Genomic DNA, 27,223 nt, shown 5'->3' with positions numbered 1-27,223 from the left:
TCGGATGCCTCTGTTAGACACCGCCGGTCAACACTGAACCTGCCATGCAACAGTAAGGTAGAATCTGACAATTGGGTTCTCCCTCTGCGCTTTGCAGCACGTCTGATAATACCTCTGACAATCTGCGCACATGCAGTGTTGACGTCACGCCAGCTGATCAAAATATCAGGTGGCACAACTTGTGTACTGCGCATGCCCGGTAGAGGCATTAGCTGACGGGAGGCAGTGATTGATAGGACACCCACCATCATTGGAAAGGTTTGCTGTACAGGCAGTTTTGGCGGCAGTGATTGCCGTCCTTCATTCTGCTTGCATTCTCTACAACTAGGTCACGGAAAAGACTTACCCTTGTGATGCAGTTACATGTATATCTTTTAAACACACATCTTCCTCTGGAGTGTCGCACGTGTTTTTCAGGATTTCTGTAGCAGCATTCGTTACCATAGAAGACATGTCGGGATCACACTGCAATGTCACTGTAACAAATACCAAGAATAAGCACATGTAAGGCCACGTGTCTAAACCTTGTATTACACTTCATGTTTTTTACACTATGGATGGATTTGGAACTGTGAAAAGTGCCTTGGTAACGGATGTTCTGGCTGTAAGCTCCCCTTATCAGACATACTCGTCAGGCTGCCTGCCACAGGAAAGGAAGACTTTCCACCATGTGACAGACAACGTGGCCAAATTTCATATACTGTCAGATCTGTCTAGCCCCCCACAAATAGGTTTAAAAGTTAGGATTTCATGTTTCCTTCCCCAACTCCCCCAGTGTTAAGTGTAGAACTCTAGTCCAAATGTCTGTTTACTGCTGCCATTTGTCTCGCACTGGGGAGATTGCGCTAAATTATATAGCAGCGGTCTCCAAACTATGGCCCTTTGCTTGCTTTTACTTGGCCTCTGGGGCAAAATTCTTCCCACTGACACCAATGATGGGGTATAACCATTACAGGGGTAGAGGGGATATTGGTAAGACTTCCACTCATGTCACAGAGGCAAAATGTGACGTCAATATTTAAGCCCACAACTATGAATTCCAAAACCAGAAACATCCGACTTGCGTTCTACTTGAACACCTTTCCAACAGATTGCACCATACAAGCAGCCCAGTGTGTTCATGGACCAAACAGTGATAGGACCACTATTAGCAAGCCAGGAATTTCTCACGGTGGAGCCCCCATTCATCAACGTGCAACTGAAAGCAGTAGTTGATGCTGGCCACGCCCAAACTCCAGATCAGAACAAAAATTTACCAATATTTGTTTAGTCTGGTGGTATACCCTCACTTGACATATTTGGTCTGACCACTAAAAAGGTAAATTTTATACCTTTTCTTCTAGTGGATGTGACAAGTGATCTGTCCATCGCAAAAGCTCATAAGATGCAAAGACACTAGAGGGCAGCCAGGTGGGCAGTCACGCCCCAGCTGCCGTTAGTCATGTTGGGGGCATCTGGCTTGGCAGAGCATTTGTAATCAAGCTAGGCAGTGGCATGAGCAGATGGGCATGATATATAGATATACATATTAACTGAACAGGTTAACTAGCAAGTCTGGATACCCAATCAAGCCAAAATTGGCCACCTCAAATCTATGGATGTCCTTAAAAAACAGAAGCAAAAAGCTATACCATACGCTATTCTTACTTCTATCCGTTGATACATGAAGCCTAAGAGTAAACACGCTACCTACAATCTGGATTAATACACTACTTTAGATTTTTAAAAACGAATCGACGGACAAACCTAAACAAGCCATTATATTTAGATGAAATTGTGCCAACCCTTACATTACACTGTTGCTAGCTCTAAAGACTGAACAATTGGATTGTAGAGTGTATGACCAGATTAAAAAAAAAAAAAAAAAAAAAAAAAACACGAAATATATACATGAGCCAACATGCTTTTAAAAAGGCAAGCCAAAAATCCAATGTCAAAAATGTTTGCTCAAACATTACATGATATTTAAACACTTCCAGTAACAGATGTTCCAGCATGCTAGCTTTTCCACATCAAGGAAATTTAATCAGATTAGAATGGAGGAGATGTGAAAAACACTGCTCACATCCTGCATCCACAACACCGGATCTATCCCTAAACAAATGAGGAAATCCATTCATTCTCCATTTATAGGTAATGAGGGTGTGATACTGCAGTCACTTCCACATGCCTAGACCACCAGCAAGCCTCCATTCAGAAATACTGGCAACCTTTATCCAGTACACCCTACCATATGGAAGCCACAAACCTGGTGTTAATGGAAAGCGCTGGCTTGGCTACATTAGAATACCATAGGTATGCTTTAACACCACATACTAGGAAGGGCGTGCTACATCTAATCACATTCAAAATTTCAGTTTTAAAATAGAGCCATACATCAGAGCAAGATGAACCAGTCTGATGCAATTCAATCATTCCAAGCAGTGCTACATTCCATGATCACAAGTGCACCATGGATTAAAATATGGTTTTCCAGAATGCATGTCACCTAATGTAAAAAAAAAAAAAAAAAAAAACCCACACACGTTGCAATGAACAGACATTTTGTATTTTAGAACATGACAGCATGAGATGAAGGTCATACTCACATAGCATCTTCACAGTCGCACATACACCTCTCCCTATTGCAGCATGTACTAGTCAGCAGCACAGCTTGCCTGCTTCTTACTAGCAGAGCTGATTAAGCCAACCTCCATCCGGAAAAACTAGTAAAGTGTGACATCACACCTATCTTTTCTGCAATTGGATGTCTCCTATCAGCCCACAAACCTCACTCCTTATTCGTATGGCCTGACAACCAGCCCCCACTCTGCACATGGTGGTGCATCACTATGCTAGCCTCCCAGAGGATGTGAAGATCATTTCCCTTCCCACTAGAACCGCGTATAATGCTCCAAGCAGGGTTACTTTCGGTCAGACCAAAATAAACACGCAGACAGCAAGGCAAAGAATTGCACAGGTGTTTCACAAGAAGCCAATGAGTGTATAATAAATTATTAATGATGCTGTAGGACATAAAACCAAGTCTAACACACAGAGCTTAGGAGGGGAAAAAAGCCACCCTCAATACAATGATGGTAAATATAGTATACTGCAGTGCATGACATGTGGTCATCTGTTAGTGTTTCTGATCTCGAGCACAGCCTTCGTTAGAGACTAACACTATCCTCATGCAGACAAGTCAAATATTACAAGAGACACTAGGTATATTGCATGTAAAACAAATCCAACTCAGACAGTACACAGCAGACAGGGACAAGGTCAGCGTTCTACAGGAACTTTATTTTTTAGTGAAGCAATATTCAGTGTCTACAGGTTACATTTAACTCAAAAGCATATTAGTGCTCGTTTACTTTTGTGGCTGGGAATTTGGAGGGGTTTAAGAGTAAGTTAAAATATAAATATATACATATATACGCACACACACTTTTAGCAGCAACCATCCATGTGAATGGTACTACACAGCATTAGTCATGCAACCAAGTGCAATACAAATGAGCATTTGGCTGTCCAATACAAACTTAGAACTGACAAGAGACCAGGTGCTTTTCAACTGCTTGTCTACTGGCCATCTTTCCACAACTTCCTGGATTCTCTGCATGCTTTACAGATTCTCCTTTGCCGTTTACTCTTTACATTTTTAAGGACTACATATCCCATGGTACCTTGTTGCCTGCAAGCAGATTCCTGTACTCCTCAGCTCTTGCAGAAGGCAGGCTCTGAAATAAGTGACAGCATTTACTCACAGGGCATAGAGATTGTGTCACCAAATTCAAGGAAGTAAATATCTGGGGATCTTTGACATTTACAAGCAAAGCTAGTCAAGTGAATAGAAAATGTGGAAATTAATGTATGATTTGACATTTTGACCATAGATTCACTGGATGCTGAACTACAGGTTCAAAAACCATTTAAACATTTGTAGCCACAGAATATAAACCCAGTCTGAGCACACCAAACTTCTTTACAAACCCAGATACTACCTTGTAAAGCTAGCAGTGACATCACTGCGCTGAACATAACCCAAGCAGAAAGCAGAGTTGTGGGAGGGGACCCAGAGGCCCCACCCACTCCAGAATACCTACAGAAGATGTGGAGAGAAGACCATGTACCCCGCACAAGCAAAGAGCAGCAGTGACAAGTCTACTTCAGGAAGCTCCTGCATAGAGTAAAAGCTTCACAAGATTACTGCACAGATCTGGATGAAATACCCAAAAGCATGCCAATATTTAAGAACGCACATGATTAATTTAAATATTTGCCGATACCCAAGTTCAGGTTTGTGCAATTTTAAGAGAGAGAAAGAGAAAGAGAAAGAGAAAAAAGAAAGAAAGACGCCACAAGTTCTCAATGTATGAAACTCATTTCTAAAGCAGCTGTGCACATAAATATAAAAATAACAAACGAATATACCAATCAGCACAAAATACAAGGGGCGTTCAAGTGAAAGACTTCATTTTACAGGTACAAAAAAACAAAAAGGAAGCTAGCATGGCAATACTACATGCAGTAGTAAGTGGCAAGCGTGTCCCGTTACTGAAATACTGACAGCTCAGGTTGGAGTCAGTGTACTAACAGTCAGATGTTGGTACAGCGACATCCAGGGTGGATATACATTTATCAAATTTTAATAAAATGCTTTTGGAAGAAAAAAAAAAAAAGCCAGCAGCTACACATACTGCACTTAACTAGCACACCTACCTGTCCTTGTGTACAGAGATGTCAGCACCACAGCTGATGTTTCCATCAGGTGCTGCAGCCACTATTGTGGCTAAGGGAACCCGGCAGTGTATTAGGGCTTCATGATTGGAACCCTACTGCGCATGCGAGAGGCCCTGCTCCTCTTACTGGCCTCGAGACCGGGGGGGGGGAGCCCCACAGTGGTCAAAGACAGGTATCTTGTCCCCTCGAAGGTGTCAATTGTGGTACCTGAGGAGACAACGGAGTGAAAGTTCCACTTTTGGGTGGAAATCTGCTTTGAGATACCTCAATTTAGTTTATTCAGCATCAAATGGAGCATGAGGCTGTAGATTCTGCAATATTTACATTTTTGATAAACTCAATGAATCCAAGCTCTGCAAGCTGAGATAACATGCAGTGCATTGATGCATTCACACTTTCACAGTAACCATGAGATAAAAACAAAGTTCAGGAATATTTCTTTAGCCCATTATTTTGCAATTCTATGTACACTACAAACTGTAGGATTGAAGCGGTTCTGATAGCGACAATTTTACTAACCTGACAGCTTAATACTCTAAATAGAATCTTTAATATTTAGAAACAAAATGAAGGTTTCCCAATTACCAGCAACAATAAGTCCTTCAATTTAAAAAGCACCTGTTATTTCAGATCCATGGTGGTAACGCTTATTAGCTGGCATCCACTCACAGGCCACGTCCCTCACCTTGAGTCACTGCCGCATCACCAGCTGTCCCATTAAAGTGAATGGGACCATCAGTGAGTTAACAGTGGGTCAGAGAAGTCACTTCCAACGACAACAATTTGCCACCTCTCCCAGCACTCATAGTACCTCCCTGTGCCACCCCTACTGAATGCATTGGGAGAGCTCTCAATGTTATCTCTTACAAGTACTAGTCTCCCTGGCACGTCTTCCTCCTAAGCTTATTTTAAAATCCAACATCACATGGCTTTTTAGTTTTAAAAGTTAAAGTTTTGATGAATATACCAAGGGTATCTCTACTGAACTGTGTTTTGACATGTGCTTTAAATCATATTTTCCACTTTACTTTGGCAAGGCTCGTCATTCTGTCCTATAAAAAGGAAGTCATGTGACAACCACACAAATGTGCTGTAGAATCATTGACTCATCCCTACCGAATGATCTATAGTAACCTCTGCACGGTATCACATGATCTCAGCTAATTTGATTTACTATGGTACTGAACAGCTGCTTAACTGAATACATGCAAATACCACGCTGCTCTGGTATTACAAAAGATTATATTATTAAAGTAGGAACAAGCTGATCTTAACATACGTTTCTTCAATTGTGCTGAAACCGAACACCAGGAAAACACAGGAGGAGCAGCAGTGGTAGTGAGACTCCTACACAACCCAAAATAAGTCTGTTAATAAACCTCATCTACATAAGATCCTCCACCACAATGCATCCGAGTGCCATGTTAAATAACGACTTAAGCACCGGACCATTTGGCTGGCCAAAGACCAGAGCACTTTGCGATTCTGCACTGCATCGCTTTAACTGACAATTGCACGGGCATGCGCCGTTGCTCCCAAACAAAATTTACATCTTTTTTACCCCCCCCCACAAATAGAGCTTTCTTTTGGTGGTATTTGATCACCTCTGCGCTATAAAAAAATAAAAAATTTACACACACTTTTCCTCAGTTTAGGCTGATACGTATTCTACATTTTATCCTTCCAATAATATTACAATAAGCGATTTATTGTTTTGTGCAAAAGTTATAGTGCTTACAAAATAGGGGATAGTTTTATGGCATTTTTTTTTTTTTTACTAGTAATGGCCGCGATCATTAATCGGGACTGCAACATTATGGCCCGATATTGGGACCATCCACATTTATACAGTGATCAGTGCAATTAACGCATTGATTACTGCGTAAATTTGACTGGCAGTGAAGGTGTTAACCACTGGGTGGCATTGTAGGGGGTTAAGCGTGTCCTAGGGAGTGATTCTAACTGGGGGGGCTGTGTGACAACACTGATCACCGCTCCCGATCACAGGGAGCAGTGTCATTAGGCAGAATGGGGAAATGCTTGTTTACATTAGCATTTCCCCATTCTTCCACTCCGAGACAATTGCGGGAATCCCAGCGGACAGAGTCCACAGGACACGCTCTCATGGAGCTCCTGGCAGAGGCTCGTGCAAGCTGCCTCTTAAAAAGGCAATGTACAGGTACGTTATTCTGCCTATACTTTTGCCGCTGTATATCTGCATGAGGCAGTCAGGAAGCGGTTAAAGCATCATTAAACCAAAGAACAAAAATGTAATATACAACAGCTTAGCAAATCAGATGTGCTGCCTGCATTAGTTCTTTTGCCTTTGTCCCCGTTTGCACCTGGTGATCTGGCAACACCTCCATTATTAGCGTGCCCCCACTCTAGATGAATGCACAACAGACATTGGACAGCAACATTGTTAACCCCCTCAGCGCCGGAAGATTTTAACCCCTTCATGACCAAACCATTTGCCATTTAGTACTGCACTAGTTTAACTGCCAATTGCACAGTCAAGCAACACTGTACCCAAACTAAATTTTTATTTTTATTTTTATTTTCCCCACAAAAACTAAGCAGCCTTTTGGCTGAATACATTTTGACCAACTGTAAAAAACCCATCCCAATAACTGTATATTGATAGATATCCATCTCATGCAAACCAAACTGCCACCAACACCAGTACAGTGATCAGTGCCAACACTACACACTGTCACTGTACTGACGACACTGGCTGGGAAGGTGTTACCATCTAGGGCAATCAAGGGGTTAAAAACATGTGCCCAACTTCGTTTAGAATGTGTACTTTACTAAGCAAAGCGCCAGTTTTTACTATGTTTCAACACATTGCTGCTGACAGTATAAAGCCCTGTTTTATTTACCTACATAGGGCTCCATCATTTGCTCAGCTGATCGATGGGTTCCAGCCATAATCTGTTGGCCAGGACCCACTGATTGTCTTGTGCTGTTTCGCGTGGTAGCAGGTGCCCCCTAGCTGGAAATGCAAAATCTACTTGATTTAAATCAAATCCACCCGACAGATTTTTTTCCGGCGGGGAGTGGGTGTTCTCTCTACCGGGAGAGCACTACGATTATTGCCAACGGCTATAGCCACTGGCAGGAATTACATGCCAAAAAAATTTGACATGCTGGTTGTACGCAAGTCGATAAACAGAAAAAAAAAAAAAAAAAATAGAAGATAAACACCCTACATTGGTGGAAACTGGCTACTTGGGTACAATCAGCCTGCCCATAGGTGGTACAAAATCTCTGCTGAACTGGCCACGATTCAAACCAGCTAATCTAAAAAGTAAACACTATATCAAACACTAGAAGAAACTTATTGCTAAATGTGTGACCTAATGGTGCGTGATCACCTCAAATACCCTTGGGACCAGCCCAAAAAAGTTCTGTGATGAAAAACTACTCATATACATCTAAAATTAAAATAAATCCACATATATAAGTGAAATAGCCAAACAAAACGTAGTGTAATCAGGAGGAATATCCCCAACTAAAGGTGCTCATATAAATCTAATGTGTATATACATAAAACAAAAACTTAAAGTGTCATGCACAAAGTGTAAATAGTGATCAAAGTTGCATCAAAGTGCTGAGTGCATATAATAAACGTAGAATTAAAACGCACAATAATCCGGCTAAGTGAACAAGTCCAGTGAAAGTATCAAATGCAATTATAAAGTGGCTCAGTGCTTGTAAAGTGCAAGAAGACTCTTCCTCCACTCCAGTGATTCCACGTGTTAGTACGCACACTAGGCAATTACCTCACCGCTGTAAGGTATACAGTGTATCTGCAGCCTACAGTATGTGGGTCAAACAAAAAGACCTTTGAGGGCAAGAATCAAGGAGCATGTGCAGAACAGGGTTTTGACAAACACAGCGTCTCTAAACATTTCACGATACATCATAAGAAGGACCCCTGTGATTTAAAATTTTGGGGGATTGTACCGTACACCAAACATTTGGGGGGGGGGGGGGGCACAAGGTGAGGACGCTGAACCAGATCGAATCTAAATGGATATTTTCTCTTGATACTTTTACTCCTAGGGGACTTAATGTCGAATTCGATCTGAATTGTTTTATCAGTAATTTTTAAATGCCCTCCCCTTTGTTTCCCCTCTTATGGCGTTTTCATTCATTTCAGTTTTTTTCCTCGTCTCTTCCCCTCCCCCTCCTTTATCTTATATACTTATATTCCCCTTCTCCCTATTCTTCTATTATATATTCCCTGCCTTAGAATATGTTTTACTCTGGGAATCCTGTAATGCATGAGTCACCTCCGAGATCCGAGTTTCAGAACCTACGCATCAAAAACTGATGATATTTTAACCACTTAAGGACCAGGCCTCTTTTTCAGATTTGGCGTTTACATGTTTAAAACAGTTTTTTGCTAGAAAATTACTTAGAAAAAAAACAATATAAAATGTTTGGGGGGTTCTAACACTCTAGAGAATAAAATGGCAGTCATTGAAATACTTTTTTCACACCGTATTTGCGCAGCGGTCTTCCAAGCGCACTTTTTTGGGAAAAAATTCACTTTGAATAAAAAAAAATAAATAAGACACCAGTAAAATTAGCCCAATTTTTTTTTTTATATTGTGAAAGATAAATGGTACGCCAAGTAAATTGATACCCAACATGTCACGCTTCAAAATTGCGCCCGCTCGTGGAATGGCGTCAAACTTTTAGCCTCAAAAATCTCCATAAGCGACATTTAAAAAAAATTCTACAGGTTGCATTTTTTGCGCTACAAAGGAGGTCTAGGGCTAGAATTATTGCTCTCGCTCTACCGATCGCGGCGATACCTCACGTGTGGTTTGACCACCGTTTTCATATGCGGGCTCTACTCATATGCACTCGCTTCTGTGCGCAAGCTTGTCGTGACGGGGCGTTTTTAAAAACCTCTCTTATTTTAATTGATTTTATTTTTACACCTTTAAAAAAAAAAAAAAAATAGGATCACTTTTATTCCCATTACAAGGAATGTAAACATCCCTTGTAATAGAAAAAAGCATGACAGGTCCTCTTAAAATATGAGATCTGGGGTCAAAAAGTCCTCAGATCTCATATTTGGACTAAAATGCAACAAAGAAGAAAGAAAAAAAAAAAATTAAAAAAAAGAGGATTTAAAAAATATACCGTATATACTCGAGTATAGGCCGACCCGAATATAAGCTGAGGCCCCCAATTTACCCCAAAAAAACTGGGAAACTTGACTCGTGTATAAGCCGAGGGTGAGACATGCCTGTCCATCCCTGTGTGTCCATCCATCCCTGTGTGTGTGTGTGTCCATCCATCCCTGTGTGTGTGTGTGTGTGTGTGTCCATCCATCCGTGTGTGTGTGTGTGTGTGTGTGTGTGTGTGTGTGTGTGTGTGTGTGTGTGTGTGTGTGTGTGTGTGTGTGTGTCCATCCATCCCTGTGTGTGTGTGTGTGTGTATGTGTGTGTTCATCCATCCCTGTGTGTGTGTGTGTGTCCAGTAGTAGGCAAGTTCAGGTTAGACCAAGTAATTAGGAGGCTGCAATAAGAGATAGCAGCCTTAGACTAAACGAGCTAGTAGCAATGTTTTGCTAAAACGCTCGCCAGTAAACGAAAAAGCCCCCAATAGATCACTTCACAGTGGATGTGGGATATATGTGCACATCTGAGGGTCAGGTAGTCAAAAGACAGGATGGTGCTTGGGTCCTCCTGCAGCAGGCGTCCATGCACAGTGTAGGAAGTTCCGCCATTGGGGGGGGTTAAAACACCCTGCTAGTGCCAGGCAGTGGGTTGTTCACAAGGCGGGTCAGCTACAAGGGCAGAGGTGGTGAGGGGGGGGAACAGAAAATGACATCTTGCTGACCTTTCCAGACGGTGCCTGGGATCTTCTCCTTGATGCCCGGATCGCCGCTCTTCTCGTCTGACAGACGGCGTCGGCGCCTCGGCGGCCATGCCACTGTTCAAAAGCCGCGCCTCCGTCTGTGATAGGCGGAACACTCAATTTCCCAGCAGTCTGTGTTCCGCCTATCACAGACATCCTCTCATCCTCGTCCGTAGTGTGAGGATGAGCGGATGTCCGTGATAGGCGGACCACTGACTGCTGGGAAATTGAGTGTTCCGTCTATCACAGACAGGGAGGCGCGGCTTTTGAATTGTAGAATGGCTGCCGTCTGTCTGCTCGACACGCTGATCGGGCAGGCAGACGGCGATGACTCGAGTATAAGCCGAGGGGGGCACTTTCAGCCTCAAAAAAGAGGCTGAAAATCTCGGCTTATACTCGAGTATATACGGTATACCTTTAAGAGGTATGGGCGGGAGTGACGTTTTGACGTTGCTTCCGCCCTCCTATGGTATAGAGATGAGTGGGGGCCATCTTAGCCTGACTCGTCTCCATACCCAGCTAGCAGAAGGACCCAATCGCCTCCGTCGCTACCGACGGCTCCGGTAAGTGGCGGAAGGGAGGGGGGGTGGCACCTCTCCCACCGCCGATAGCGGTGATCTCGCGGCGAATCCGCCGCGGAGACCACAGATATCGTACAGCCGACCGGCGCCTGAAGAGATGGATATCTCGGTTGTGGCAGCAGCTGCTGCCGTTACCGAGATATCCCTCTTCAAAAATAGGACGTACATCGGCGTGCGCTGGTCGGCAAGTGGTTAAAGAAAGTTAATTTTAAATTAATGTAAACTTTGTTTTTAATTTTAGGTTTTAAAATTAACACATTTAATATAGTTTATATGGATAACGGTTTTTATATTAATTTCGTTTTTTTTATACAATTGTTTTCCCTAGTTCTTCACCGGTGGTCTAGCATACATTGCGGACACCACCATGGCAGCTGGTTAACCTCCAAAAAAATGGCTACCATGTGTGGAGGAGACTGTTATGATCTCAAAAAAAAAAAAAAAAAATGGCCGTGGTATGTGCCCTATAATACAGTCGATTAAACATAGGATGACGCCGATTGAATGATATATATGTTTCATAGGGCTCATCTAATGTGCCTTTGGGGTTGTGTTTTCTTGTTAGCGGTTAACTATATCTTTTTATGACCTATACATAGCATGTCTTGCCCTGGAGCTCTGCTGGGTAGATTAGACAGGGAGTGTCCGCATTTGAATACAGGGCGGAGCCGCTCCCGCCCAGTCCTCTTAGCTGCGCTTCCGTCTACTGTTCTCACATCCTAGTTGAAGTCACAGGAAGTGACGTAACGCGTAGGATACGGAGACCAGAAGTGACGCCTGCACCCAAGCGTTTTGCTTGTAGCTCTGTTGTTACTGCCCGACTCACCTCGGCTGTTTGAGAGTAATTTTAAGTTGTGAATAAATTTTGTGATTTTAAAATTTACTACACTATGGTCGCCCTTACACTTATCTTTTGAGCCATATTGGAATCTACCTATGGAGCGGTTACATGGACAGTGACTAAAGAGTGGCTACTTGAAGTGCCCCCCCCCCCCCTTGATTCCCTGTGTACCTCTGAGAAGGCTGCAGATACGCGGTATACCTTACAGCAGTGAGGTAATTACCTAGTGTGCGTACTAACACGTGGAATCACCGGAGTGGAGGAAGAGTCTTCTTGCACTTTACAAGCACTGAGCCACTTTATAATTGCATTTGATACTTTCACTGGACTTTGTTCGGATTATTGTGTGTTTTAATTTGTTCTACGTTTATTATATGCACTCAGATCACCATTTACACTTTGTTGTTCATGAAGTTTTTGTATATACACAGATTTATATGAGCACCTTAGTTGGGGATATTCCTCCTGATTACACCACGGTTTGTTTGAGATATATATATATATATATATATATATATATATATATATATATATATATATATATATATATATATATATATATATATATATATATATATATATATATATATATATTTTTTTTTTTTCATAATAGAATTTTGGGCTGGTCCCAAGGGTATTTAAGGTGATCACGCACCATTACATTAGGTCACACATTTATTTAGCAATAAGTTTCTTCTAATGTTTGATATAGTGTTTACTTTTAAGATTAACTTCAATTTGGAAGCGCAGCACCATTGTTTTTTCTATACTTATTCTTTACATGAGTACCTGTCTCATGGAAGTGTTTGCAGCATCCAGCTAATCAGACAAAATTACCATTACTTATTCCATACACAGCGCAAAATAAGGGATCTTTCAGTTTTAAAAGAAACCAGCTAAGCAGATCCATTAGCTGTGTGTGTACAAATCCCCTCTAACATAGGTAATATATGCCATTTAGGATATAGGTTGGAGAATCACACAAATTGTGGTTTAGATTTAGGCACAAAATTGTATGCAATTTTCTTTTAAACGGTCACTCTAAAGAAAAAAAATCAAAATCCTTTGCTTACTATTGTAACCTAGTGCCTCTTTTAAATGCTCTCCTGCTGCCCAAAATGAAATAGAAAAAAACTAAAGCTGCCATCTCTCCTCAAGCTCATGGTTTAGGGATACATTTGGAATTCTCTCTCTGTGCCACCTTCAATTATGCAAACACCTTTATCTTTTTTGCTCATGAAAGATGGAATATATCAGCATGTCATATGGCCTGCCAGCCCTCTGAACCATGTAATGCTGCAGCAAGCATGACCCCTATAATGATCAGCCACATTTGACTCAGAAAAGGGGGGGGGGGTCCCTAATTAAAATGCTACCTACAAGTAAAAAAACGTATAAAATGTCACAGAACAGGTCTAGAAAGGAATAGGAGGGGGGCATGGCCTGGACCAGCATGAAGTAGGTCGCATTGAGTAGGAGCTCCGTCCATTTATCCTGGAACAAGTTTATCCTACGACCATACAACACCCTGGGTACTGGCAGAGGACTCGGGAGACACTCCGTTCCATTGTGCCATGTCCCCTTCTAAGGCTCAGAAGACAGCCGCAGCTAAATTGTCTCAATTCCACAGAATGGACATAGACCAGGAGGGAAGATGGCGGCGCCTCGTGTACCAGCCAACCTCCGGCGAGTGGGGACACCGCTACACTCCTGGAAGGCATTACCTTTTTGCCGGACATTGCAGATCGAGGAAGTTAAAGTGGATATCTCACTAATCCGCCAGGACTTTCTTCAGCTTTGAGACAGTCACGCAGCGGAGAAATGGCTGGGCCTGTTGGAGGATGCCATCCCGCCCCTGCAGACGGGATCCGACCAGATGCAGCACCAAATAGATCAGCTAATAATGAAGCAAGATGATATGGAAAATAGGTTGCGCAGATGCAACCTTCGTTTCCTAAGTCTTCCCAAGGGCGCAGAGGGTAAAGACCCGACTACCTATTTGGAATAGCTCCTTATTGATGCATACGGTCGGGGAGGCGTTCTCTGCCACTCTGGCGGTAGAGAGAGCTCACCGTATGTCAGCTAGAAATCCCCCGCCGGGAGCCCCCCCCCCATTGCCAAGTTCCTGAATTATAAGGATCGGGATGCAGCCCTCCGCCTGGCCAGGGAGGGGGGGGGGGGGGGGATATCCCCCACGGCAACGGAAAGGTCACCATTTTCCCTGATTTTTCCGCAGATGTCCAACGCCGCAGGCAGAGCTTCATGGGAGGTGAAGCGCAGGCTGAGTATTACACATCTGAAGTACTTCATGTTATTTCCAGCCCAATTGCGGGTGGAGGTGGATGGCCGTGTCATTTTCTTTGAGGACCCTGAGCAAGTACTTACCTGGCTCGAACATCAAGAGGCTCAGAGAGATGCACAGAAAGTGAATCCCAGGATTACTGTGACAAACTGTCAGTTTTTCTCATCGATAAAGTCAAAACCATCAGGGAAACAATTTGTCAGAAGAAAACATCCAACTTCAGCCAGCAAATACATAAAGAGGATGTCTGCACCAACATACCGCAACCGCCAAAATTTTCACTATCCCCAGTTACCGTAGACACCGCAAAAATCATCATTAATAAACTGCGTGACAGTACCTCACCTATTGACATCATCCCCACAAAACTACTGAAAGAATGCTCCGACATCGTGGCTCCAACCATAACCCACCTCATAAACCGATCATTCATCAAAGGGATTGTTCCCAGCATCCTCAAGCCTCTACTCAAGAAACCCAACCTGGACCCTCAGGATCCAAACAACCGTAGGCCAATTACAAGCCTCAACACCATTTCTAAGATCATTGAGAAAGCTGTAGTACATCAGCTACAACTTCACCTGGATACTCACAAACTCTTGGACCCGCTTCAATCAGGCTTCCACCCAGGTCATGGAACAGAAAAACAGCTCTCCTCAAGATTTGGGATGATACCCTCGAAGCAGCAGATGACAGAGCCGTGTCTCCTCGTACTGCTAGACCTAAGTGCAGCTTTTGATACAGTAGATCACAATACTCTACTCATCCGCCTCACAGAAGTAGCCGGAGTCCAAGACAGATCTCCAATGGTTCGCGTCCTTCCTAGGAAATAGGTCACAGACAGTGAAACTAGGAAAATTCCTCTCCGAAACTCAGGCAGTCACCTGTGAAGTCCCTCAAGGCTCTCCTTTATCACCCGTTCTCTTCAACATTTACATTGGCCCACTCCTTCAAATCATCAGATGCTCAGATCTCTGCTTCCACGCTTACGCTGACGACACGCAACTTTATTTCCGGATCAATGGAAAAAAAAGATCACCAACAACTTGAACACTGCCTCAAATCAATAGAGAACTGGATGACCACTAACTCCCTCCAGCTGAACGAATCAAAGACAGAGCTCATCTTACACCCGCAACCAAAACCTCCTGGTCTCCACCAACCGTCTTTGGGCAGACTATTTCCCCAAAGACCAAAGCAAAGAGTCTCGGGGTTATTTTACACGCACAAATGTCAATGGATGCGCAAATAGGATCTGTAGTCAGTGGATCTCACCACCTGCTGCGCATGCTTCGCAGACTCATCCCTTTTATCCCAAAGAATGACAAAGCAGGGGTAGTTGGAACAATCATTAATTCACGACTGGACTACGCAAACTCACTTTACATAGGATTACCACAATATCAACTTGCGTGATTACAACTGATCCAAAACAGAGCGGCAAGGCTGATAACAGGAAAGAAACCCTGGGAATCCATCTCTCCTTCGCTGTGGAGCTTACATTGGCTAACCGTAAAAAAAAAAAATAAAAAAAAAAAAAAATCGGATCACGTTCAAGAGCCTTTGCCTCACCCACAAATGCGTGCATAGAGAAGCTCCACAATACCCAATGGAGAAAATCAATTACACACCAAACCGTAGTCTTCGATCAGCCAACAAAAACCTCCTCCTCGTGCCCAAAGCCCGGTATAAATCCAAGGGATCGGAGATTCGCTGTCCAAGGTCCTCGGCTATGGAATGCTCTACCAATCAACAACCGCCTGTAAGAAAATCACCTGGCTTTTAGAAAAAAAACTCAAGACCTTCCTCTTTTAGCAGATGATCAAAGCTCGCCACAGCGCCTAGAGGCGATTCAGTTGGCATTGTGCGCTATACAGGCATTTCATTCATTCACAGCGATGAATGCCACGCTCACCCTCCTGAGATCACTCTAAAATTAGTGGGGTCTTCTGAGTACCACACTATTGCAGCTGTTCTGTGACCTATTACGCAAGGATTCTTGATTACTCTCCATATAAGTTTTCCCTTTGGGCCGTTTACCCCATGGGGATATAACCCCCCCCCTCCCCCCCAGAAGACACTCTTAATATTGACTCTTTGGTGTCTAGCCATCCGTTTTTCTTTTTACATTTTTTCTATTATTTCTTTTGCGCCACGACTCAAACACATGAATGCTCCTTTACTTTCCTTTTCGTGGCTCCTATTTTACTGCACACCTACCAGAATCGTGCAAAGTGCAGCGTAATTTTGCTCGATCTTCCATCACTACGCAGGAATACACCCAGGGGGCTGGTTATGGATCCTGGATAGCTATTTTGTTGCTGGTGAGCGCGCTGGTGCCCAGTTGGCACCTTCTACATCAGTCATCTTCTATCACTATTTTTTTTCGATATGTGTGTTTCAGGAGACTGTTGCGTATGCCGAAAACAGTTCCCAGTCCTTACTACTACCTGTTGGATGGAAGCATGTTTTGGGTTAATGCCCGCGCCAGTTTGGGAGGGCGTAGAGGAGGTGTGGGTGTTTGTTTTTTTCGGCTTGGCAATGTTATGTTATACGTAGGTCTACGAACAGCATGGGAAACTTACGTATGTTGACTTTAATAAACTACCAGATTCAGCGGGTGAGATATTCCTATTGAACACCAATTTATATCCATGTTTAAAGTGCAATATTCTGAAAGTACTGTACATGCTAATGCCTAGACTATGGCCAATATAAAGTTTTTAACGTGGAACATGAGGAGCCTCCGCGACAAGGTTAAGAGATCGGCAGCCCTTCACTTTCTTAAACAGTGGACGGATATTATGGTGCTAGTTGAGACACATGTGGAGGGGCGGCTATGGCTGGCACTCCATAGGCCCTGGATTGGGTGTACCTTTCACTCCACCCATACGTCACATGCCCATGGGGTCTTGATTTTGGTGTCCAAGGCGTTGCAATTTGAAGCTTGCCATGTTGTATCAGATATACAGGGGCGTTACATCTTTTTGCATGTTAAATTATATGGAAAACCGCTTTTGATTTTGGCATTCTACGTCCCACCTCCTTTCTGCGCTACAATCATAGTAGAGGGATTTGCATTTATGTCTAGGTACCCAGCGGTACAAGCGATATGGCTGGGGGACTTTAATGAAACACTTAATCCCAGTATAGATAGACTTAGGCCCTCAGATTTAACAATAGAGGCTCCATCAGCTACGAGGTTCTCCAGACTTCTTACTAACTAATCTAAAAAACGGACAACTGGAGACATCTTAACCCCCAAGTACGGCAATACTCTAGTTTCCCCAGCAATACTCTCGTTACACACACACACCACTATGTCTCGCATCGACCTTATTCTCCTTTCCCAAACATTACTACCCCGCCTACAGTCAGCAGCATGCGGTCCATGTCTCCTCTCTGATCATTGCCCATATTGGGTCACTATCGGGACTAACTCACAAACCTCTGAATCCCTGGCGCCTTAACCCCTTCTGGTTATCCCTGCTGCCAGAAGATAATACCCTTCTGGAGGATTTTCAACACTTCTTTGATAATGACCACTCGGCATCTCCTTTGGTGGTCTGGGAAGCGTTTAAATTGCATACACGGTCATGTCTCAAAGCAACAATTAAGATAAAGGGGATTCGGCTGCTGCTCTGGAGAGGGCCGTGGCTGAGCAGGTTAACGCGGAGCTTCAGTATGTGATGGACCCCTCCCCCGCTCAGGCTGAGCTCCTTAAACCATGTACCAGAGTAGTAAATCTAAACTTGAAATATGAGAAGGCTAGACACAAACTCCTCTCCAGGCAAAAGCTTTACGAGCATGGAGAAAAAGCGGGTAAACTTAGCATACAATTTTTTATATATATATATAAATTCTCAGTTCAATGTTAAGAGTAATGTGATCAGCCGGAGATATGGATCCTGAGGTACTTTATGGTACTTTAAGAAGGGGAAGCCGTCCTTGTTCTTCGGAGGGTGAAAAGTGGTCAATTGGAAGGACTTGCCCCAATTTATCTTAAGCCCCGAAAATGATCTGAAAAGTTCAATAATATCTAGTGTTTAACCACTTACAGACCGGACCAATTTGCTGGTCAAAGACCAGACCACTTTTTGCGATTCGGCACTGCGTCGCTTTAACTGACAATTGCGTGGTCGTGCGACGTGGCTCCCAAACAAAATTGACGTCCTTTTTATCCCACAAATAAAGCTTTTTGGTGGTATTTGATCACCCCTGCAGTTTATTTTTTGCGCTATAAACAAAAAGTGACAATTTTGAAAAATACGCAGCATTTTTTACTTGTTATAATAAATATCCCCCCCAAAAAATTATATATATATATATATATATATATATATATATATATATATATATATATATATATATATATATATATATATATATAAATTCAAATATGTTCCCGACTACTGCTAGGCATATGGGGGCGGATTAATTTGATAAAAATGGTTCTCCTCCCTAAACTACTATATGTCCTGTGGCATTCTGCGATATACATTCCCCTCAGGTACTTTGAAGCCCTTTGTTTGGGGCAGCAACAGGCATAAATTAGCCTGGCGCACGCTTATTAATCCCACAGACTTAAGGGGTACAGCCATGCCGGATATCAACTTATATTATATAGCGTCCCAACTATTTAATATCAATAAAACTGACAAAGAAAGGTTCACTTTCCTTCTCTGCCCAAAGGAGATGCAACATACCACAGACCCCATCAGTGAAATAGCCGTGGGCGCACAAGGAACTCACTTATCAGGGAGACACTACCTTATACCAATATAGGCGGGTTTGGGATATTGCTATGGTTAAACTGGGGATCTCACCCATTTACAATTATACTCCACTGTGGCATAATAGGCCTTTACCTGAATTGTCTCAAATTCCCAACCCAGAACTCTGGTACACACGAGGCAAACACTACCTACATCACCCAATATTGGATGGAGCAAATCAAACCATTTCACACCCTGCAAGAGGAATTACACTCCCAAATACCATGTTATTTCAGTACCTCCGACACACTCTCTACCAAGTTTCCTACCTTCACCTAACTCAATCATAGCCATAGTTAAGAGTACGGATCACCGAAAACTCATATCATCCTTTTACAATATGCTTATTACTCCCTCCTCCATGAAGCCAAGCTGGAAAAGGGAGGTGTGCGCAATGGAGGACGAAGAATGGAACGAGGCTCTGGACACATGTAAAGCAGAGTCCCCAAAACTGAAAGATTGACGCAAATATATATCCTACACCATTACTATTTAGAGTTCACTGTAATTATTACTTCATCAACGCTTGTGTTTTTTTTTTTTCCCTTTTTGTCTTTCCCGTCTCTCGCTTATATACACACACAATAACCCAATGCGGAATTTAAATACTTTTTGAATATATGGATGTTTTCTTGTTTGTTTTGAATTTTATACATACCGCATTTGGATGTAATTAATGATCTGGCTGATCAACCCAAATTTGATCTGCCTTTTTGTAACAGTCTAATTTGCTTATAAACAACTACGTATATTTAGAGTTCACTGTAATTATTACTTCATCAACGCTTAGGTGTTTTTTTTTTCCCTTGACCACAATGTGCGACCACGCGAGCGCGACCCCTAACTACCCCATTTGGGATATGGGGTTTGGCGCTCCACCATAGGGACTTGTGGGTTGTTCTCACAGTTCCTTCTGGTACTGTCCCCATTCGCTGCATCGGAACGAGGACCCTTATTCTACCTCCGCAGATCGGGGAGGAACCTTTGAGGTGCTCCTCCCCTATCTGGTGCACGTCTGTTATGGCGGCCAGACGTATGTTTTTGGCCTTACGAACGTACACACGTGCTCTATGCGAGGACGCTGCACGTTCGTGTGTAGCGTCGGTATTAACCGAACGCATCGTAGGAGACGTTGGTCGGGTAGGTGAACGTCACTTCCGTCGAGTGCGGAGTGGCGTCACTACCGGGACGGATGTATATAAAAGGACACACGTGGCTGGTGTCCATGAATGGCGGCCATCTTCTACACAAAAATAATATGATAGGGGTGAATGGGCCGAATAGTCTGCCTCTTTGATTCCCCCTTTACTTTCCTTCTTTACCCATTGGGAATTTGATCCGTTTTTTGCAACCTGAGGTAATTGGTCTACACAATTTTATATATGCTTTTATTCGATATATTGTTTTCATCTCTTTTAAATTCATTATGGTGTAGGCACTATCAATAGCTTAGCTTTAGCATACACTGCACAATTCTTTGTTGGCTCTTTCTTTCTTTGCTGTTTAAATAATTGGTGTTTCACCTATATAGTGAGTCCATATATATTTTTTCTTATCCTTAAGGATATATTTCTTTATGTTTTTGGATATTATCTATATATCGCAAAAATCCCCACTTCTTTTGATTATGTTTTTCTCTTTATCTCCCAATTATACAGCTCAGGGGATACTAAACAGTATCCATCACGGATTTACTTGTGTTCACTTACGCCTCAAGAATTTTTACTAAACACTGAAGATTTAAACTTTATGAGGTGAATACACCTTTATAGTGATTCCACTAAGCTCAAAAAAATATATTTCTCTATTCATTTTTTTTTATATATATATTTGCTCAACAATTATTTTTTCTTTTTTCTTCCTCTCCCCCTCTCTCTCTTCCTTTTTTGTTTGCCTCTGTGGAGAAAAGTTTTGTGTAATCAATCGTACCAACTTCCTCCTTTGGAAACGGTGATCTCCCTATTTGGGACACTTTACGAAGGAATGTAAGTATCGAGTGTTTGATACTATATGGTATTAAATAGGAATGTTATATCGGCCCCCACATTGTGGTCTCAGGAAATTTCCCTCCCCCCTTTTTTTTTTTAACACCTCAGTACCTTGATGGGTGATATAACGAAATATGTTATATATATTTGGATATATGCATTTTATTTATACGAATGTTTATAGATGTGTGTTTTTTTCTTTCTAGTATTTTATACACATATATGTTTTTCTTCTTTTACTTATTTATATTCTCTCCTTAGAATTTAGAACATTATTATCAGCTCCTGAAGAAGCGTCATCGTAGACGCGAAACATGTAGAGCACCAAAAATATATGTAATCGTTGACTGTATGATTGATATCCTTGATCCTATATTTGTATAGATATACATTTTGTTTTTTTCTTTCCTTTTTGGAAATTTGAAATGGATTTTACTATGTTTGATAGGATGTCAATTAGGTCTTAAATGTGTAGTTTTAAGGAGGAAACATTTTCCTTTTTTTTTGTGTAAAAAGGAAATTGAACTTTTCCCTGTGCTTTTTAAAAAATTGTCTTTTTTAAAAATAAATAGAAATAATTCTTTTTGAATATACTGGTTGTGCTCACAACTTTATGCCTAAAAAGTCCAACTGAACCCACATTTTTTCTTTTGAGGTCTTTTATGTGAAGGTTCTTTTATTCCTTTTTTTTTTATTTTTCTTCCTTACTTCCCCTTTTCCCTGTCAATATTTACATTCACAAAGTGATAATTAGGACGCTGCATTTTGTCTATCAGTGTATCCACAGATACCACCCTGTGATAGATACACACTTGTTCAATTTTATATCCTACACCAATCATATCTTACACCTCTACGTGTGTGTCGCTACAAAAGGGATAGCTCCAGTTTATGCCCGATGTGTAAACAAGACACGTTCTTCCACTTAATATGGGCCTGTTCTGCGATTCAAGAACTTTGGAAACAGATTGTTGATTTTCTCAACAATACCATGGGCTCACCTCTCACCCTAAATCCAAAGTCATGCCTACTAGGGATATTTCCAGAATCTGAACCAGATAGTTTACCAAAATATTTCTACATTAAACCCCCTTCATGGCTAGAAGAATAGCAGCAAGGAAATGGATGAGAGCGAGCCCCCCTCACCATGGCTGAGTGGAAAACAGAGGTCAGTAACAGTCCTGTACAAAAAAAATTCTCAATATTAATAGGGGATGCCCAGCTAAATACCACAAAATCTGGGATCGCTGGCTCAACTATGAGACCTAAATTTTCAAATTGTAGGACATCTGGAGGCTACACAGGCACCACCTGATACCTCTAGGGAATTAGACCGTATAGAGGACTGAAGTGTGACCTCACCGTTGGGTCAAAGAATTAACTACTTAAACTACCCATGTCTGGTCTTGTTTCTCCTGTGTTTTTTTTTTTTCTCCACTGCCAAGATATGACAAGTGTACACTGCATGAATAAGCTGTATGTCTTATTGCCAAATAAAAAGTTTTACCAAAAAAATAAAAAAAAATAAAAAAACAAAAATGAAGAATATAGGAGATCCCTTTAGGTTTCATTAGTCACAATTACATTTTAGTATGCTCTCCACATGTATACCCTAGGGACCTGATTACATGATGTAGAGATTACATCAGGTCATAGAAAAGATGTTTAAAAAAAAAAATGCAGGAATCATGCCAATCTGGAAAACAGGATGTGGTATGCAGAAATCAAGTGTCCTCTTAATGCATCACAAAGTAGAAAAACTTGCTTAGCAGAAAGCAAAGCATATGGCTTTTGTAATATTGGAAGAGACTTGTCCCATTATAACCAGAAATAAAGTGGAATGCCTTACTTGAAAGGTTGCGTGCTTTGTGTAAACAGCCAGTGTGAAACTTGCAAGAGCTTCCTGTAATAAAGACTAGCCAGTGCTGCTCTTTGTACAGGGCAAACTGATCTTGTATCCACAACATCTCCCGTTTTATGCATGCAGTCTGTAGTAGGTGGACCTTTTTGGTTCCTAGCACAGAATAGATTTCTGCACAGGTTAATTACAAGACAGTATACATACTGCATTTGTGCTTAGAGTTCAGCTTTAACCGCTTGCCACCCTGCTCCCATATATATACTGCATGCAGGCGCACATCCAGGCTCCACGATGTACTTCCTGGTGTAAGAAAATCACCAGCATACCAGGGATCTCCAGAATAGGTGAAAGCTTTATTCCAGTGAACATATCACAGCAAATCGCAACATACGAGAGCCCCGCATAACCCCTTCCATCATGTGACATGAAGGTCCTTTGAAGAGCCAAAATGTTGCCATTTTCTGTAACGATGTGTTCACTGAATAAAGCTTTGGACCCATCCTGGAGATCAATGATGTGCCAGTGATTCTCACCCCATTTACATTTCCAGCTGGTGGTCGCTTCAGCACCCACTTCTATACACAGCCATTTCTTAAAAAAATAAAATTATGAACACGTTATGCACTTGAACCCCTTGCAGTGATTGGGCACAGCATAAGTTTGTCAACAGATTTCAGCCAAAGATTTTGTCTGTAGCCAATCACAGCACAGATTTCTGTACTGACAATTTTACAGCTACAATTGCACTGGCCTTAAAGCGGAGGTCCACCCTAAAATGGACCTCCGCTCATCGGAATCCACCCCCCCCCTCCGGCGCCACAATCGGCACCTTTCAGGGGGGAGGGGGGTGCAGTTACCTGGATAATCCAGGTAACTGCACCCACTTCCGGGCTAGCTCTCTGCGGAAAGGGGCGTACGTTATGCCCCTTTCCGCAAGCGCCCGCCCCCTTCAGCAAGTGCCCCGCTGCCTGCTGGGAAACAGCTCCCAGAGGCAGCGGGGACCGTCCGGATTGCGCCGCGCGGCTCGCGCATGCGCAGTAGGGAACTGGGAAATGAAGCCGAAAGGCTCCATTTCCTGATTCCCATACCCAAGATGGCGGCGGCACGAGCGAGCGATCGGCTTCGGGTGCCGACATCGCGGGCGCGCTGGACAGGTAAGTGTCACTATTTAAAAGTCAGCAGCTGCAGTATTTGTAGCTGCTGGCTTTTAAAAAAAAAAAAAAAACGCGGAGTCCCGGTGGACTCCCGCTTTAATCGCCAGTGTGAATGAAGCCTTACGTTTCTGCTTATAGCCACGTTTTACATGCACTTAGAGCAGAGCTCGACAAATCCATTGCCAAGGGGACTATAAATTGCATCCTGGTAACTGGGTTTTTGTCATCCACTGTGGCTTAGCATGGGGGGCAGCTGGGCACATTAAGAGGGAGTCACACAACAGACCAGTTCTGTCATGGCTTCCCGGTCTGATAACATGGGTGAACTGCTACACACGCTTATGGCAAAAGTGAGGGTAAATTGGGAAGAAAAAGAAAAAGCTCTGATGCAACTTGTGGGAAATACCCCAAATTGTTTGCTCCAACATGAAGTGCCCGTTTCAAAAATTAAGAATTTAGTTCCTCCCCAACCTACAATGTAAATAAGGAAAAAGTATAAGGGTCTGTACTTAAGAGCCATTATTGAAATCCCATACAAGTCTATGGGAAAGGAGAACTGGTTTTGAAGCAGATAAACTACACCTGTCAATTCTGAATGATCTCAAATATGGCTCTAAAAATGTATTAAAACGGATGCTGAGAAAGGCTTCATTGAGACGGTCACATCTACTTTTATTAAAGTGATCCAAGTATATAAACTCCCAGGTCACGTTTTCTTGCTTTAACCACTTAAGCCCCGGACCAATTTGCAGCCAAAGGACCAAGCCCCTTTTTGCGATTCGGCACTGCGTCGCTTTAATGGACAATTGTGCGGTCGCGACGTGGCTCCCAAACAAAATTGGCGTCTTTTTCCTCCACAGAGCCCTCTTCTGGTGGCATTTGTTCACCTCTGCGGTTTTTATTTTTTGCGCTATAAACAAAAAAAAAAAAAAAAATTGGACAATTTTGGAAAATACAATATTTACTTTTTGCTATAAATATCCCCAAAAAAATAAAAACATTTTTCCTCAGTTTAGGCCGATACGCATTCTTCTACATATTTTTGTTATAAAAAAAACGAAATTAGTGATTATTGATTGGTTTGCACAACAGTTATAGCATTTACAAAATAGGGGATAGTTTTATAGCATTTTTTACTAGCAATGGTGGCAATCAGCGATTTTTATTGTGACTGCGACATTATGGCAGACACCTCAGACATTTGACACATTTTTGGAACCAGTCATTTATACAGCGATCAGTGCTATTTAAATGCACTGATTCCTGTGTAAATGACACATGCAGTGAAGGAGTTATGTATGAAGTTTTTTTTTTATTGTAGGGGGTGTGGCCTGGCATGTGATGTCACTGATAATCCCTCCCTATAAAAAAAAAAAGCAACAGACGATCGGTGACAGCCACACAGGGAAGCACGGGGAGAGGTTTGTTTACACAGACCTCTCCTTGTTCTTCAGCTCTGTGACCCGATCGTGGGACACCAGCGGCGATCTGGTCCACTGGTCCCACGGCCACGGAGCACAGGACCGGGTCGGGAGCATGCCGCCACGCTCCCGACCCATGGCTGGGCACTTAAAAAGCAGTGTACAGGTACGTGCTTGTGCCCAGCCATGCCACCGTACATCGGCGTGAGGTGGTCAAGTGGTTATGGGCCAGTTCACACCAGACGCAGTTCGTGCGCTTTTTTCTGCACTAAAATACATGCTGTGTTTTCCATGTATTCCAACGGCTCTTGTTCACACTATGCTGGTGTAGCATAGTTTCTGGTGCAGAAAAAAAAAAAAAAAAAAAAACACAGAACTGCATCTGGTGTGAACTGGCCCTTAGGCTACATTAAGCCTAGTGGTTAAGGCCAGTGCAATCTGTAGCTATAGGAAATGTTACCGCTCTGGATGAGAGTGGCCAAGTACAGCTTCAGTCAATCCAAGAACAGATCCCAGACGATCACAGCCAGTAATTACCAGCAGAGATCGCTGCTAAACACAAGCTGCAGCCAGCAGCAATCACCGCAAATAGTTGCTGGCTTTGGAGAGCTGCAAAAAGCTGTGCCCGCTGATCTGTCATTAGTGATCAAGGCCAGCAGCAGCACCTAGCAACTTGCATCCACAGCTGTCAAATTTTCCTGCAGCTACAATTCACACCAGCCTTAATCGCCAGTGTGAACGTAGCCAAAAAAAAAACAAAAAAAAACAAAAGTGATCTGGGAGTTTATATACACTTCTCAGATCACTTCAACAAAAAAGTAAATGCAGGAGTGAAAGTGTGAATGAAGCCCGTCTTGAGTATCAGTTTTAAAACATTTAGAGCCATATCTGAGACCATTCAGAACCGACAGGTGTACCTAATGCGCTTCAAAACCGGTTCTGCCTTTCCATAGACTTGTATAGGATTGCAAAAGAAGCTCTTAAGTACAGGCCCTTATACTTTCCCTTATTTACATTGTAGGTTGGGGAGGAACTAAATCCTTCCCAAATTAAAAACAAACAGGCACTTTGCAGAACAATTTTGGGGATTTCCCATAAATTGCATCAGAGCATTTATTAAACTTCAATTTCCCCTTACGCTCATTTTTACCATAAGTGAGTGTGAAAGTTTAAAACGTAGTTTCTTCAGATTGGAAAGCAAAATGAAATCTGAGAAGTTGTGTCTCAATCTGCTCCACTAACAAGAAAAGCAGAATGGCAGCAGTTACACATGCCAGAAGATGTGGAGTTTACATCACGCACAAAATGAAATGGAGAACTTGGTTGCTAGGTGTCACAAGAAATGCTTTTCCTTCAGACTCTCCAGCACAGCACCCAGGGTGTCACTTTGGTTACCAGTGCTGGGCAATGTGCTCAGGGAGGGGGTTTAACAACTTCAGCCCCGGCAGGATTTACCCCCTTCAAGGAGAAAAATAAATAAATTACCTGTTTGCAAAATTATTAACAATATAAAAATGGTTTTTCATTTTTTTCCCCCCCTTTAAACACACACACACACGGAGGTGATCAAATACCACTAAAAGAAAGCTCTATTTGTGGGGAAAAAATTATAAAAATCTCATTTGGGTAGAGTATTGTACGACCACGCAAAGAGTAAACATGCCACTGGCAGGGAATTGACCCCTTTGATACCTGGTG

At 42.5% G+C, this 27,223-nt stretch overlaps 1 protein-coding gene across 2 annotated transcripts in view; it reads right to left on the bottom strand.

Moving 5' to 3' along the window:
- Positions 1-27,223, bottom strand: part of ACSBG2 (acyl-CoA synthetase bubblegum family member 2) — an 89,802-nt gene that overhangs the window by 50,159 nt on the left and 12,420 nt on the right. The window contains exons 1-2 of one of the 2 annotated variants that reach the window (XM_077476299.1): positions 2,589-2,776; positions 347-476 (exon numbers count right to left, since the gene is read on the bottom strand). In XM_077476299.1, the coding sequence (XP_077332425.1) occupies positions 347-476; positions 2,589-2,595 (137 nt within the window). In that variant the 5' untranslated portion in view covers positions 2,596-2,776. Of the gene's footprint in view, positions 1-346; positions 477-2,588; positions 2,777-27,223 lie in introns of those variants that run through there. The other variant, XM_077476300.1, reaches the window with a different exon arrangement.

Source organism: Lithobates pipiens, unplaced genomic scaffold, assembly GCF_037356315.1.
Source record: "Lithobates pipiens isolate NorthernLeopardFrog02 unplaced genomic scaffold, aLitPip1_a1.2 Scaffold_13, whole genome shotgun sequence".
In the NCBI taxonomy this organism is placed as follows: domain Eukaryota; kingdom Metazoa; phylum Chordata; class Amphibia; order Anura; family Ranidae; genus Lithobates; species Lithobates pipiens.
The sequence above is the reverse complement of the archived record's forward strand: the minus strand, read 5'-3'. Positions and strand labels throughout refer to the sequence as shown.